Consider the following 14,786-nt stretch of genomic DNA (forward strand, 5'->3'; position numbering starts at 1 on the left):
CAGAGACGGGGAGAGAGTACAAACTCCATACAGACATTCAAACCAGGTATTCTCCTTGTTCTAATGGGAACATTTCCTGTCTGCCCAGTTATTTCCTTGAAGTCAACCCTTGAATATTTGTACACTGCTCCATCATATCATCACATTTCAGCAACAAATGTCGAAATGTTTGTTCCTCATCCGCAGGGTTTCATTTGTTTAACGTCACAAACACAAAGGTCCACTTTTCTCCGGGGGATTCACACCAATCAGCTTTCAGAATGATGCAGAGTTTCAGCCAATGAGGGTGATCCGAGACCAGCTCCGCCCCCCATTCACTCCGATTGGTTGGAAGACCTCCCGCTCGCGTTCGGTTCTCCAGCTAATATTGGCCCGGAGCTGCCGTCAATAATTGTGATATGGAGCATGCGCACTCCGTAGAGACAGATGGTGAGAGCTCGAGCGAACGGATTTAAAATGCAGGTGTCATGAAGATTGAGTGCGGTGCCGAAAATAAACCGTGAACAGAGACAGGACGCCATCTTTATAGAGGCACCAAGTGGCAGTCCCATGGGGCAACGAGCAAAGGAGCGCATGTGCGGTGGCCATCTTAGTTGGATGCAATGGGCTCAATTGTGACCAGACTGACTTCTTCTCAGGAGGGTGCCATGGAGAGGGATGGAGCTGGTCACTAGTGAATAGAGGTTGGATCAGGGACTGAAAATTGTGTATTCAGTCTTCACAATATTTAATTGGAGTTAATTAGTCATCAGGAAGAGAACCAGAATGGCCCATGAGAATGATCCCAGGTTTAACTGAGAGAGGGAGAGAAAGAAGGATGAAGACCCTGAGAGGTTTGGAGAAACCACCTTCACCATTGTTCATTAAATCTCCACACGGTCAGTTTTGGACACGAGGTGAATGTCTGGTATTCTTTTTGGTCAGTCAGGGGGTTTCAGATTAACGTTTTGTGATCAGTATTGACTGAAGTGATAAATAAAACATATAATTGAGTGGCACGATGGTTCAGTGGTTAGCATTGCTGCCTCACGACACTGAGGACCAGGGTTCACTGTCTGCATGGAGTTTGTGCATTCTCCTGTGTCTGTATGGGTCTCACCCCCACAACCCAAAGATGTGCAGCTTAGGTGGATCAGCCACGCTAAATTGCCCCTTAATTGAAACATGTTTTTTAATTTTAAAATAAAACATCGTTATCTCCAATTGTACAAAATTGTTTAAAATTTACAAAAAGTACTATAAAAGTCAAGAAGTGTTGCAATTGTATAGGGTGTTGAGTGAGACCATATCTGGAGTACTGTTTCCAGTTTTGGTCTCCTTATTTAAGGAAGGATGTGCTGGCAGTTCAGAGGAGGTTCACCAGATTGATTCAGGCGATGAAAGGCTTGACGTATGAGGAGAGTTTGAACAGTTTGGCCTTGTATTCGCTGGAGTTTAGAAGAATGAGAGGGTGATCGAGGTGTATAACATACTAAGAGGAATTGATAAGTAAACGTAGACCAAATGTTCCACCTTGTGGGACAATCTAGAATGAGAAGTCACAGGGGCTGGTTTAGCTCACTCGGCTAAATCACTGGCTTTTAAAGCAGGCCAGCAGCATGGTTCGATTCCCGTACCAGCCTCCCCGGGCAGTGCCGGAATGTGGCGACTAGGGGCTTTTCACAGTAACTTCATTGAAGCCTACTCGTGACAATAAGTGATTTTCATTTCATTTAATTTCATATAGTTGAGAGGCAGTGGATTGAAGACTAAGATGAGGAGGAACAACTGGCAGAGGGTGCTGAATTTGTGGAACTGCCTACTGCGGTGGAGTCTGAATCATTAAATAATTTCAAGAAGGAGATAGATATGTTTCGGATTTTTAAAAACGGGTTAAAGAGATATGGGGAACAGGCAGGGAGGTGGATTTGAGACCAGGAAGAGATCAACCATGATGTGATTGAATGGTGGAGCAGGCTCAATGGGCTGAATTGCCTACTTCAATTCCTAATTCCTATGCTCCGATCAAAGAATTGTCCAATACTTTTATTTGGATTTCAGCACAGTGGGAGTGTGTAGGATGGGGATTTGCAGCTTTGCGGGAACAAGAGAGGGGGAAAAAAATCATGCACAGAAGCTAGAATTGTCTGTTCTGAATTTCTATCCTGTACTAACAGTGATGGCTTTTGTAAACTCCTCTTACAGTGAATTAGAAGGGGAGGATTTGAAGATAAGAAACTCCAACCAAACATCACATCAAGATCTAACAGTCACTCGATTCATCAGGACCTAAATTTCATCAGCCTTTGAATCTGGAAGAAATGTTTGTCTGTTCTGTTTTCGTGAAAATATTTCAAACATCAGTGTGACTGGAAAAGCACCGAGACACAGACAAAGTGAGAGTGTTCTAGTGAACTGACCACGGAAAGAGCTTTAATCAGTTACATCGCCTGAAATATAATCAAACCATTCACAGTGGGGTACAAGTGCTGTGTGTGTGGACGAGCCTTTTACTCATTTTCCAATCTGGAGAGGATCAAGGACATCTGCACCATGGAGAAACCGTGGCAATGTGTGGACTGTGGGAAAGGATTCAATTACCCATCCCTGCTGGCAATTCATCGGCGCACTCACACCGGAGAGAGGCCGTTCACCTGCTCCGAGTGTGGGAAGGGATTCATTCAATCAGCCTACCTGTTGAGACACCAGCGAATCCACACTGGGGAGAGACCATTCACCTGCCCTGTATTTGGGAAAGGGTTCACTGGATGCTCTGTCCTGCTGACCCACCAGCGAATTCACACTGAGGAGAGGCCATTCAGCTGTACTTCCTGTGGAAAGAGATTCAGGTCTACATTCAACCTTGCTGTACACCAGCGAATTCACACTGGAGAGAGGCCGTTCACCTGCTCCGAGTGTGGGAAGAGATTCACACAGTCATCTCACCTGCTGACACACCAGCAAATTCACACCAGTGAGAGACCTTTCACTTGCTTCGAGTGTAGGAAGGGATTCACTCGGTTATCTCACCTGCAGACACACCAGCGAGTTCACACCAGGGAGAAACCATTTATCTGTTCAAAGTGTGGGAAGGGATTCACTCAGTCATCCAATCTGGCGACACACCAGCGAGTTCACACTGGAGAGAGACCATTCACCTGTCCTGAATGTGGGAAACGATTCACTGGATCCTCTAAGGTGCTGAAGCACCAGCGAATTCACACCAGAGCGCGGCTGTTCACCTACTCTGAGTGTGGGAAGGGATTCATTCAGTAGCCTACCTGCTGAGACATCAGCGAGTTTACAGATGACTGAAGAGTGTGGAGTTTGCTGTTTTTGCTGCTGTTAATCACATCCAGGACTGAACCAAGTTTAATAAATTTAGTGTACCCAATTCTTTTTTTCCAATTAAAGGGCAATTTAGCACGGCCAATCAACTGCCTGCACATCTTTGGGTTGTAGGGGTGAGACCCACGCAGATACGAGGATAATGTGCAAACTCCACATGGACAGTGACCCAGGGCTGGGATCGAACCCGAGTCCTCGGCGCTGTGAGGCAGCATTGCTAACAACTGAGCCACCGTGCCGGCCTTCTGAACCATGTTTCTGCTGATGTAAATAATCCCTGTAACTGGGCTGGAGATTAATATCCTGATCAAATGCCAAATAAACCAGCTTCAGCCCAACACTCACACTCTAGCTCGCATCAGTTAACTGTTCAGTGGTGACTGCCACCACCAGCTATGGAAACCAGCTCTCACTCTGCATCATCCGTCTGTTTGCCCTCCAGGATCGGCGAACTGTACTCACCTGTCATGGGTTATGTGTTTCTCTGTATATTTAGCTTCCGCGTCATATTTAAACTGTTGCTTCCCAATAAACTACTTTAAAATCACTTATGAGCTCAAGCCCTTTTCGGATAATCTGTGATTCCTGGACCTAAATCTTACAAGTGGTGTTCGGAGGGGATGCCAGTGGTCGAGATCATAGTCTTGATAAACAACAGTCTCAGCTAAATGTGAATGGAGAAGTTCCTCAGTGAAGTCAGGAGTTTACAATGGCATTGACTTATTACAGGTAACGACTGACAGAGAAGACAGGCTGACCGGGGCTGAGAAAAATCCTGGAGATTGGAGAAGAGGGTGTCGAAGATAATGACTTTATCATCAATAGGATTTATAAAGGTGTTCAGAAAAGACAAATTAATTTGAAGAAGGTCCCGAATCAGTTCGAAAATACCTACAAGGTGGATGGAGGTGAACAGAGAGCTGAAGAATCTTTGTCCGTGCATGAACCTTTGTTTGTACCAGATGTATTTACGACAGTCAATAATTTAGAACTGTGTGAGGTGATCTGCGGGTGGGAAGGATGAATCAAATCGCTAGTTATCACGTTTAGGGAGGGAATTTTAGAACTTCACACACTGAGGCACGGCCACCAATAATGGAGTAATTTAAATCAAGAATGGTCAAGAGGCCAGCTGGAGAGGAGTGCAGATATTTCAGAGGCTTGTGTGACTGGAGATCACACCGATAGGGAGGGAACAAGGCCATGAGGGAAATTTGAAAAGAAGGACATAAATTTTAAAATCGAGGTATTGCTTGACCAGAAACCAATGTAGGTCAGAGATCACAGGGGTGATGGGTAAACGGGACTTGGTGTGAGAAAGCACAAGGGCAGCAGAGTTTTGGATGATCTCACATTTCCGTGTGGGGGTGGAGTGAATGGAGAGACTGGCAGGAATGGATTGGAATCGTCACGTCTAAGGTACCATGGATGTGGATGAGGGTTTGAGTAGCAGTTGGGGTGGGGTGGACAGTTGCGACATTATGCAGATTGAAATATCTGGTATTAGTGATGGTATGGATATGTGGTCGAAACCCTGGGGTCAAATATGACCCCGAGATTGTGAAGAGTGTGATTCAGCCTCTGACAGTTCCCAGGGAGAGGGGTGGACTTGGTAGTTAGAGAACAGAACTTGTCATGACTGAAGACAATGGGCACGATCTAATGGAAAAGTTTCTAAGTGTCATTTCTGGTGCGATTTGCTGGGGGTTTCCTGTCAGCGAATTCCTCAACGCTATTTAGCCACAATTAGTCACATGTTTGGGCCCTGGGGAGTTTCTCCCCCGTCAAGCCCACACTTCAAATTATTTTCATCACTGGGGAGCTGAACCCGCCAGACCGGCTTCTCAGAAATTGGGTTACCATTTTGGAATGGTGCCCCAATCAGTAAGTGGACTTATGGGTCCCCCAGCCATGGGGAATGTCACCCTCCCCTCCACCCGACAGACATGGACACTGCTCCCCGCAAGTGATGACATCCTGTTATGGGAGCCCACCCGTTTCAGGCCTTCCCACGCCCCTTTCCAGGACCCCCACCCTTCAACCACCCCCCCCAACCATTTACAGGCCCCTTCATACTCGCCCTGCTCCTCCTCCCCCTTCATACCCCCTTAACCCTCCTTCCATAGGCACTGCCCCCTTCCCCCCCTCAGGCCCTGACACTCAGCAGTGCCACACAGGCACCCTGTGAATGCTACTGGCTTTGCAGTGCCATCTAGGCAGTGCCTGGATGACAGTGCCAAGGTGCCAGCCTGGCAGTGCCAAGGTGACCATGTTGCAAGAGGCATCCTGCCCTATTCCTGACCCCCCCCCGCCTCAGGTGCCGTGACACCTGGTACACGTTTGTGCAGACCAGTACTAATCGGCACCTGTGTGACCCCTCGTTGAGGAGCCGGTAAAATGATGGGAGGCTGTAAGAGAGGGGTCCTTCCCGCTAATGAAATGGAGTTTGCGCTTAACTGGTGATTATTAGTTTGTCATCACACCGCACGGGATCCAGATCTCGCCAATGGTTAGATTGGAAACTTGTAGTGCCTGCTATTTCGGACTCCCCCGCGATCGAACCGCCTCGGATTTGCACCCAACGCAACACCAATGGCTTTTATCTTCCCAATTTTTAATGGGGGAAATATCTGCTCATCCAGTACCAGATGTGGGATAAGGAATTTCACAATTTACTAACAGTGGAGGAATGGTGAAGAGGTAGAGCTGGGTGTTGTCAGTGTATATGTGAAAATAACACAGTGCTTTTGGATGATGTCACCTAGTGGTGTGATATCACACTTACCACAGAACAGATGAAGTCAAAATAATACAAATGATACCTGTATTGTGTAACTATCATTCAGAATCCCTAACACCCATTGGAATAGAAATATAAAAATAGAATCATGAATGAGACTTAAAAAACTACCCCAAATAACGAATGTAACATAATAAATTCTTCTGCACTAAGAAATGCCATTAGTAAAAGTGACAGGTTGTCACTGTCCTGAACAAAAAAATAAAAATCTACAAATGTGAATAGCCGTTTCTAAGACCAATTGCTTACTACAGAGATAAGGAACAACAGGCTATTTTAGAGAAAAGGAAGGAAAATGTTTTAAAATATTCGAACGAACCACACACCTGGTCCTACAGCGCTCTCCGGGAGAGAGAGAGGAAGCCTGTTCGTCAAAACGTGTCATTCTGGATATGTGAGTATGGCTTTATGACTCTGTTAAATGTTTGTAGAAGATAACCTGGATATTCATGTTCATGTATATTTCCCTTTTAGAGATGACAGTCTGTTAAAAGACTTAACTCTGTAAATCTGTTTTATACTTTAAAATGTGTATAATAAAACCCCACTAAAAATATAACTGCATATGTGTTACATTGAGTAAGTTTAAATTTCTAGGAACGCATCAGGAAAGTCTTAGAGACAAGAACCTACCCTGAAAAAGTAATGGTTTGGTAAGAGTGGCTACCTGGACAATCACCATTAGAATGTAAATGATAGCATTTAAATACCAGGGCATTATCTCCCCATAGTGAGAGCCACTCATTGTTCTGTATAGGAAGATAGCTTTCTCTCATTTGGTGGCTTAGACAGAAACAGACCAGTAAGATTAATCATTAAGTCACAGTGGCAGCATGTAGATGAGAAATAGGAGGGGCTAAGGATAGATCCTTGGGCCAAGTACAACGACTTTGGAGAGGAAAGGGAATTTGGAGATATGGGCAGTAGTTTCGAAAGATGGTAGGATTAAGTGTTTTTTCTGATGGTTGATGATAGTGGATTTGAAGGAGAGGGACAGTACCAGAAGAGAGAGGCAAAACAATTAGCAATCTCATGGGGAAGTTGGGTGATCAGCATTTTAGTGGGAAAAGTGTCAGTGGAGCAGGAGGTGGGTCTCATGGACTGGATGAGCACTGAGTGTCCATGACAGGACTTGGGGTAGAAACAGGGGAAAGATGTGGGTTCAGTGCTAGGACAAGAAGGAAGTTTAGACAGTTTTTCCCTTTGGGCTAGTGGAAATGAGGGAAGCAGCAGAGACAGCATATTAGATTGTCTCAGCATCAGTTACAAAGAAGCTCCATGAGCTCCTCACATTTGTTGGAGGTGAGGATGGAGGAGACAAGAGAGGGAGAGCCCTTCAAAAGGAACTAACTTGTTCACTCAGATGAGACCTTTCAGTTGCTCTCACTGTGAGACTGTGTTCAGGTGATCATCTCAACTCACCACACACCAGCTCACTCACTATTGGAAGACAGTGTTCAACTGCTCGGAGTGTGGGAAAGGATTCAGTCAGTCCTCCAGCTTGTTGACACACCAGCGATTTCACACTGGGGAGAGGCCATACATTTGCTCAGTGTGTAGGAAGGGATTCACTACCTCCTCACACCTTTTGACACACCAGCAAGTTCACACCGATAAGAGATCATATAAATGCCCAGACTGCAGAAAGTGCTTTAAAAATTCCTGGGAACTGTTCTCGCATCAACACGTTCACACGGACGAGAGAGCATTCGGGTGTTCTCACTGTGGGAAGGTGTTCATCATCTACACTTACTGTACACCAGTGCACTCACACTGATGAGAAACCATTCACCTTCTTTCATTGTGGGACTGGGTTCAAGCGATTATCTGAACTCACTGTACACCAGATAACTCACACTGGGGAGAGACCATTCACCTGCTCCCAGTGTGGGAAGGCATTCATTCAGTAATCCACTCTGCTGATACACCAGAGAGTTCACACTGGGGAGAGACCATTCAGCTGCTCCAAGTGTGGGAAGGGATTCACTGAGTCATCTATCCTGATGACACACCAGCGAGTCCACACTAATGAGAAACCTTTTAAATGTCCAGACTGTGGAAAGTGCTTTGAAAGTTCTGGGAACCTGATTGCCCATCAATGTGCTCACACTGACGAGAGACCTTTCAGGTGCTCTCACTGTGGGAATGGATTCAGGGAATCATTTCAACTCATGGTAAACCAGCGAGTTCACACTGGGGAGAGACCATTCACCTGCTGTGTGTGGGAAGGAATTCGCTCAGTCATCCAGCCTTCTGAGACACCAGCGAGTTCACAAGTAACTGCAATGATTGGATTTTGCTGTTAATCACATCCAGGACCAAACCATCTTAATTTTTGTCTGTTACAGCTGATGTTGAAAAGATCAGTCATATTTTTGGTGCTAATATTGGGAGCATAGGAATTAGGAGCAGAAGTAGGTAATTAAGCCCTTCGAACCTGCTCCACCATTTAATCAGATCATGGCTGATCTCTTCCTGGTCTCAAATCCACCTCCCGACCTGTTGCCCACTTACCTTCAACCTGTTTTTTAAAAATCAGAAATATATCTTTCTCCTTCCTTGAAACCATTTAATGACTCAGATTCCACCACCTTATGGGGCAGCGAAGTCCATAAATTCACCACCTTCAGCGAGTAGTTCCTCATTTCCGTTCTAAATCGCCAATTCCATTTTGAACACACCCCACTTTTCTGCTGTAGATTTTCCCAGAAGTCGCTGCTACCAGTCTACTTTGACCATATCCTGCCTTATTTTAATAAAATCAGCCTTCCCCAATCCAAACCCGTTTTTTGCAGACAATTTTTTTCCTTTTCACGGTAGCACAGTGGTTATCACAGTTGCTTCACAGCTCCAGGTCCCAGGTTCGATTCCCGGCTTGGGTGACTGACAGTGTGGAGTCTGCACGTTCTCCCCATGTGTGCGTGGGTTTCCTCCGGGTGCTCCGGTTTCCTCCCACGGTCCAAAGATGTGCAGGTTAGCTGGATTGGCCATTCTAAATTGCCCTTAAGTGTTCAAAAAGGTTAGGTGGGATTACGGGGATAAAGGGTATAGGGTGTAGGCGTGGTGCAGACTCGATGGGCTGAATGGCCTCCTTCCACACTATAAGTTCTATGATTTTTCATGACAAATTTTAAATGTACAGTGTTGTGGTTGCTACCACTAAAATGCTCCCCCACTGCTACCTCGAACACCTGACCAGTTTCGTTCCCCAGAACTAGGTCCAGCACTCCACCATCCCTTATTGGACCTTCAACATGTTGATATAAAAAGCTCTCTTGAATACATTGCAAGAAATCTGCTCCCTCTTTACAATGACTATCCTAATTTATGTTGGGAAAGTTGAAAACCCGAATATATTTTAAAAAATATTTTATTGAAGACTTTTTCCTTTTTAACAATATAAAACAGATGCTACAAGTTACAATATAAAGGAAACACTGTCAACAGTATAGATCACATCCACAAACCTAAGCCCCTGAACAACTGACGGTGACTAACTCTTTACAAAAGGAAATGAATGGCTGCCATCTCAGCTAAATCCCCTCAAATGGCCCTTTGACCACGTATTTGACCTTATCCAAGTGTAAAAACTCCACAAGGTCACCCAAACAAGGTCGAGGCACTGGGCGGAGTAGGAGGCTTCCAACCCAGCACAAGTTGCCTCCGGGCTGTTAACAAGACAAAGGCGAGAACATTCGCCTTCACCCGTCTGCAGCCCCAGCGAGTCCCATATCCCAAAAATGGCTACCAACGGACAAGGCTCCAGTTCGACATTTAGAATCACAGACATCGGGTTAAAAAATGAAACCCAAACATTAAACAACTTGGGGCATTACCACATGAGTATGGTTAGCCTGCTCCCGGGAACACCACTCAAACTTGCGTCCACCCCGAAAAAACCCACTCATCCTCACTTTTGTCATGAGTCCTGTGCACCACCTTAAACTGGATCAGGCCGAGTCGTGCACAGGAAGCTGTAGAGTTTACCCTATGAAGGGCCTCACTCCACACCTCCTCACTCCACACCTCCTCATCCAAAATAGGTCCCCATTCCCCCTCCCACTTTACCTTTACCTCAAACACTGGGCCAACTTCGCTGATAGGATCAGACCATAGATACCCGAAATACTTCCTCCACCGGATCCGGCCAGAGATAAAATCTTCCTCAACAAGGATGGTAGTGACAAGGGGAACAAAGGAAAAATTCTTTTGTCAAAAACCACAAATCTGAAAGTATTGGAACAGGTTCATCCCAGGGAGCTGAAACTATACTGACAGCTCCACAAAATTGGCAAACTGTCCCTTCACAAAGTCCCCATATCGTTCTGGATCCTTCCCCTCCCATGACCTAAACATTGAGTCTAAACTCAAGAGATGATAGGAGCACAAATAGGAGCCAACAACGACCTGGAGCTAAGTTTAAAATGTTGTCTAAATTGCTTCCAGATCCTCAGGGTGGACACCACCACCAGGTTCAAAGAAAATCTTACAGGAGAGCGTGGAAGTGAACCAGTTACCAAGGCACCCAAACTAAAACCCTGACAAGAACCGGCCTCCATTGGCCCCCATATGGAACTCGGATCGCTAACCCACCCCCCAACACCTTCTCAATATTGGCCACCCAATAATAAAATAGCAAATTGGGTAAAGCTAAACCCCCGACTGCCTATCCCCTCTGGAGAAATGCCCTACGGATTCTTGGGGTCTTGCCCACCCAAATAAAAGAGGACATCAACTTGTGAACACTAACAAAGAAAGACGTGGGGAGACATTGAAAAATAACTGAAAACCGCAGGACATTCATTTTAATAATCTGGACCCTGCCCACAGGGGAGGCTATCCCATACTTGCAAGTCAGATTTAACCCATTTACCAGACTAGCATCGTTCAATTTATGAAGCAAATCCCAATCATGGGACACACGGATACCAAGATATTGAAAGCTAGATCTGGCAAGACGAAAAGGTAACAACCCCAGATTGGCTCCCCTCCCCGGGGGTTTGACCAGAAAGTACTCGCTCTTACCTAGATTCAACTTAAACCCAGAAAAGGAGCAAAAACTGCGAAGGAGCTTCATTATCTCACCCATGGTGGAGACTGGATCCGTAATATAAAGAAGCAGGTCGTCTGCATACAGCCGGCATATGCTGGCCAATTATTTCCGAAGCCTGTCTGATCTTCCGCAATTACCTCTGGGTGGAGGGCTCCAATCGCAGCACCAACATCATGGCAAGCAATTTGGCGTCTGCATTCGAGAGTTGATATGACCCACGTTCCTCAAGGTCCTTGTCCTTCTTCAAGATAAGAGAAATATAACTGCAAGTGTAGTGAGCAATGAACCCAGAACAAGGAAGCATTGAACATGTCCAATATTAATGGAGCCAACCCACCCGAAACGTCTTGTAGAACTTGATGAAGAATCTCAGGGTTGGGGGCTTCACCTATTTGCATTAACCCAATACCTTTCAAAATCTCCTCAGGACTTAACTCCAAGTTTTCCAATCTCTCTTTCTCCACAGATGTGAAGTCAACCCACCTAAAAATTCTGCCATGACCGAACTCTCCTCCAGGGGCTCCGATCTATAAAGATTCTTCAAGAATGCTTCGAAAGCCCTGTTGACTTTACCCGGGGCGGAAGCCAAACTGCCACTGGAATCCCTAACCTGTATAATCACCAGGAAGCCATCTGCCTTCTCCCCATACCGAGCGCTGCAGCTGGCTCACCGCCTTACCTGTTAATAGCAGTGCAGCGTCTTCCTACTCACAAGTAACTTCAGCGTAGGGTCAAGCGAGTACTGATGGTCCACATCGAGGATAGAGTCCATCAGCCTCTGCCACTCCACCCTCGCAGACCTTTCCATATGTGCTATGGGAGATTACCTGTCCTCTAATAACTACCTTAAGACTCCCATAGTGTGGAGGGTGAGACACTTTTTCTTATTAAACCTGACATATTCCTCAATGGCAGAAGACATATGTCTGCAAAATCCGTTATCTGCTAACAGCGTTTCAGCTAATCTCCATGGTGGACTCCCATAGCGTGTAGGGTGAGACACTTGTTCTTATTAAACCTGATATATTCCTCAATGGCAGAAGACATATGTCAGCAAAATCCGTTATCTGATAACAACGTTTCAGCTAACCTCCATGGTGGGTGCCGAGAGGGGCCTGACTCCAGAACCAAGTCCACAAAATGTGGAACATGGTCCAAAATCACAACAGCTGAATATCCTGCCCACCTCACCGAGGGGAGAAGGGACCAACCCAGCAGAAGAAAGGCAATCATAGGGAAATAAAATTCTTTATCCCTTGGGTGTAAAAAACACCACGGATCTGCCCAACCACCTTTTCCATAAAAGTCAACAAGATCTTTGCTACCCCTGATGGAGCCAACGACTTGAGCCTAGAGCGATCCAACTTTGGATTTAGTCCACAGTTTAAATTCCCCCCGCCCCCCCCCCCCCAACAAAATTAGTTGATGCGAGTCCAAGTCAGGAATGGAGGCCAACAACCTCCTAACAAACCCCCATATCATCCCAATTTGGTGCATTGGCGTTGGCCAGACCACCAGTATGCCCACCAAGGATCTGCTTACACAGCATAACTGCCACTTGTGTCCGCCACGGTCTTTGTAGCCAAAAAAATAACCTGTTCATTAATCAAAATCGCTGCACCCTCGGCTCTACTATTGAAACCCGAATGAAATACCTGCTCACTCACCACTTCCGCTAACTATTGTGGTCCCTTACCTACAAACAAGCCTCCTGCTAAAACATCACAACAGCACTCCAAACTTTTCAGGTAAGAAAAACCCTCAACCTTTTCACTGGACTACCTTACCCCATTACATTCCAGGTGGCCATCCGAATTAGGGGCTTCCCACCATCCCTCTTTATCCCCAAGTCAGCCATTTCCACCAAAAGGAATCATCCAGCAACTGCTGTGTACAGGCACAAGACCCACCCAAGATGGCCACCAAATCCACCATCAAGACAAAACAAAGGGAAATCTGTCATCACCATCAGCAAACTACCTTACCCCACACCCACTCTCCCATGAACAATACCACTCCCAAATGTTCATATCGGTAACATAAAAATGAACAATACCCCCTCCTAACTAACCCTATCCCCAAACAAAACAAAAACACTAAGCTCATTATCCCAAACGAAACTAGTAAAATGAGTTGCAGCTACCATTAGCTAGCTGGCTCTTCTGCCAGCAGGGCAGCCTCCACCTGAGGAAATGAACAGAAAGGCATAATAGGTAGTTAGGCCAAGTTAGGAGTAAAATTTTACTGCAGTAGAATAAGGAGTTAGGTTAGTGGACTTTTAAACATCAACTGGGATTCAAGGAAGGAAGAGGGGGATGGGCAGCCACTAGGACCATTTCTTTGTTGCAAGGGATACTGGGAAAAGGGGCCTCAGGCCAGGTTAAGGAATGTGGGGAAAGCCTATGGGAGCTTTGCATTTGCACCGTTGCCTTATTTGGTCGTATGTTTGTGAAACTTGATGCAACTTGAATGTATATGAAATGAGATGTTTTGTCCCTTTGTCTGCACTCTGGCTGTTGAAGATTCAGGAGACATGGTGGTGTCCTGCTCTCCCAATAGAGTGAGTCACCCAGCTAGCTGGTTAAAATAAACAATTGATACTTGCAAATCCGTCTCAAATTTTATTGAGACCAGACTGGCAGCAAAAGAATCAGGATTGTCACACCCACAGTGAAAAAGAAACTACTGCCCATCCCGAGGACACAAGTAGAAAACTGCTTTGAAAATCATATTCCAAACAGGAGCTAAATATTTCCCGTAACAACCATAGTACATAGAACACTTCTCATAACATTATGAAACAATCATCCCACCCAGTAACAAATAAATACAAGCATGCAAATACAAGGAATCCCTCCACCCCTATCTTCAACAATCAAATACCTCACAAAAACACAATTAATTTGAACTGAGTCTATGTTTTTTAACAAAGGCATCTGCATTCTCCAGTGCATCAAAATAATAGTCCTTCGACTCGTAAGTTACTCAAAGCTGTGCCTGTACACCACTCCAAACCAAATTCTACACTTATACAGGACAGCTTGCTAGATCTGCTTCAATGCCCTGCTAGAGTCTGCTGATATGCCGTTCCCATTTGTAGTCCCGATGCTCCTAGGCCCATTTCAGGATCCAATCCTTTTTTTGGAAGCTGTGTACAATGACAGCCCATGGTGGTTCTTTCGGTCGAGGCATCTGCCAGAGTATCCGTTGGGCTCTATCTAGCTCAGGAGGGGACATGAATCCATCCTCCTCCATCATTTTCCCAAACAGCTGTAAAAAGTACTCTGTGGGAGTCAGGCCTTCCATACCCTTCAGCAATCCCACTATGCTGAGGTTCTGCATCGTCCAGCGGTTTCCGAGATCATTTACCTTGGCCCTGGGTACCTTATTTTCACCAGCCTGCAGTACAGCAATTTGCTTGCTGTTCTCTTAATTACTGCGCCACGCTCCTTTACCGTTTTCGAGGTCTCCAACTTCGACTGAATGGGACCCAGGGCATCTTCTCTCAACTTTCAAAGGTCCCCAGACATAACCCTCCACTGGTTCTTGAACTGTTTCTCAAACTCTGCCGCTAGAATGCCAGCAAGCATGTCGGCTGTTATTGGA

At 45.7% G+C, this 14,786-nt stretch overlaps 1 protein-coding gene across 2 annotated transcripts; it reads left to right on the forward strand.

The window, feature by feature from the left end:
• Positions 1-409: 409 nt before the first annotated feature.
• On the forward strand, positions 410-3,409 carry LOC119952005 (gastrula zinc finger protein XlCGF7.1-like). Of its 2 annotated transcripts, none has more exons than XM_038775464.1 (2): positions 410-896; positions 2,185-3,409. In XM_038775464.1, exon 2 carries the CDS (start codon positions 2,533-2,535, stop codon positions 3,253-3,255), a length of 723 nt encoding a protein of 240 aa, XP_038631392.1. In that variant the 5' UTR covers positions 410-896; positions 2,185-2,532; the 3' UTR covers positions 3,256-3,409. The 2 variants fall into 2 exon arrangements, with proteins under 2 accessions (XP_038631392.1, XP_038631393.1); XM_038775465.1 differs by having other exon boundaries at positions 410-878.
• Positions 3,410-14,786: the final 11,377 nt, after the last annotated feature.

This window comes from Scyliorhinus canicula, chromosome 17, assembly GCF_902713615.1.
Source record: "Scyliorhinus canicula chromosome 17, sScyCan1.1, whole genome shotgun sequence".
Taxonomy (NCBI): domain Eukaryota; kingdom Metazoa; phylum Chordata; class Chondrichthyes; order Carcharhiniformes; family Scyliorhinidae; genus Scyliorhinus; species Scyliorhinus canicula.

Bases quoted from the DNA above. Each gene is read 5' to 3' on its own strand.
- LOC119952005 (XM_038775464.1), top strand. From the start codon at position 2,533: ATGGAGAAACCGTGGCAATGTGTGGACTGTGGGAAAGGATTCAATTAC.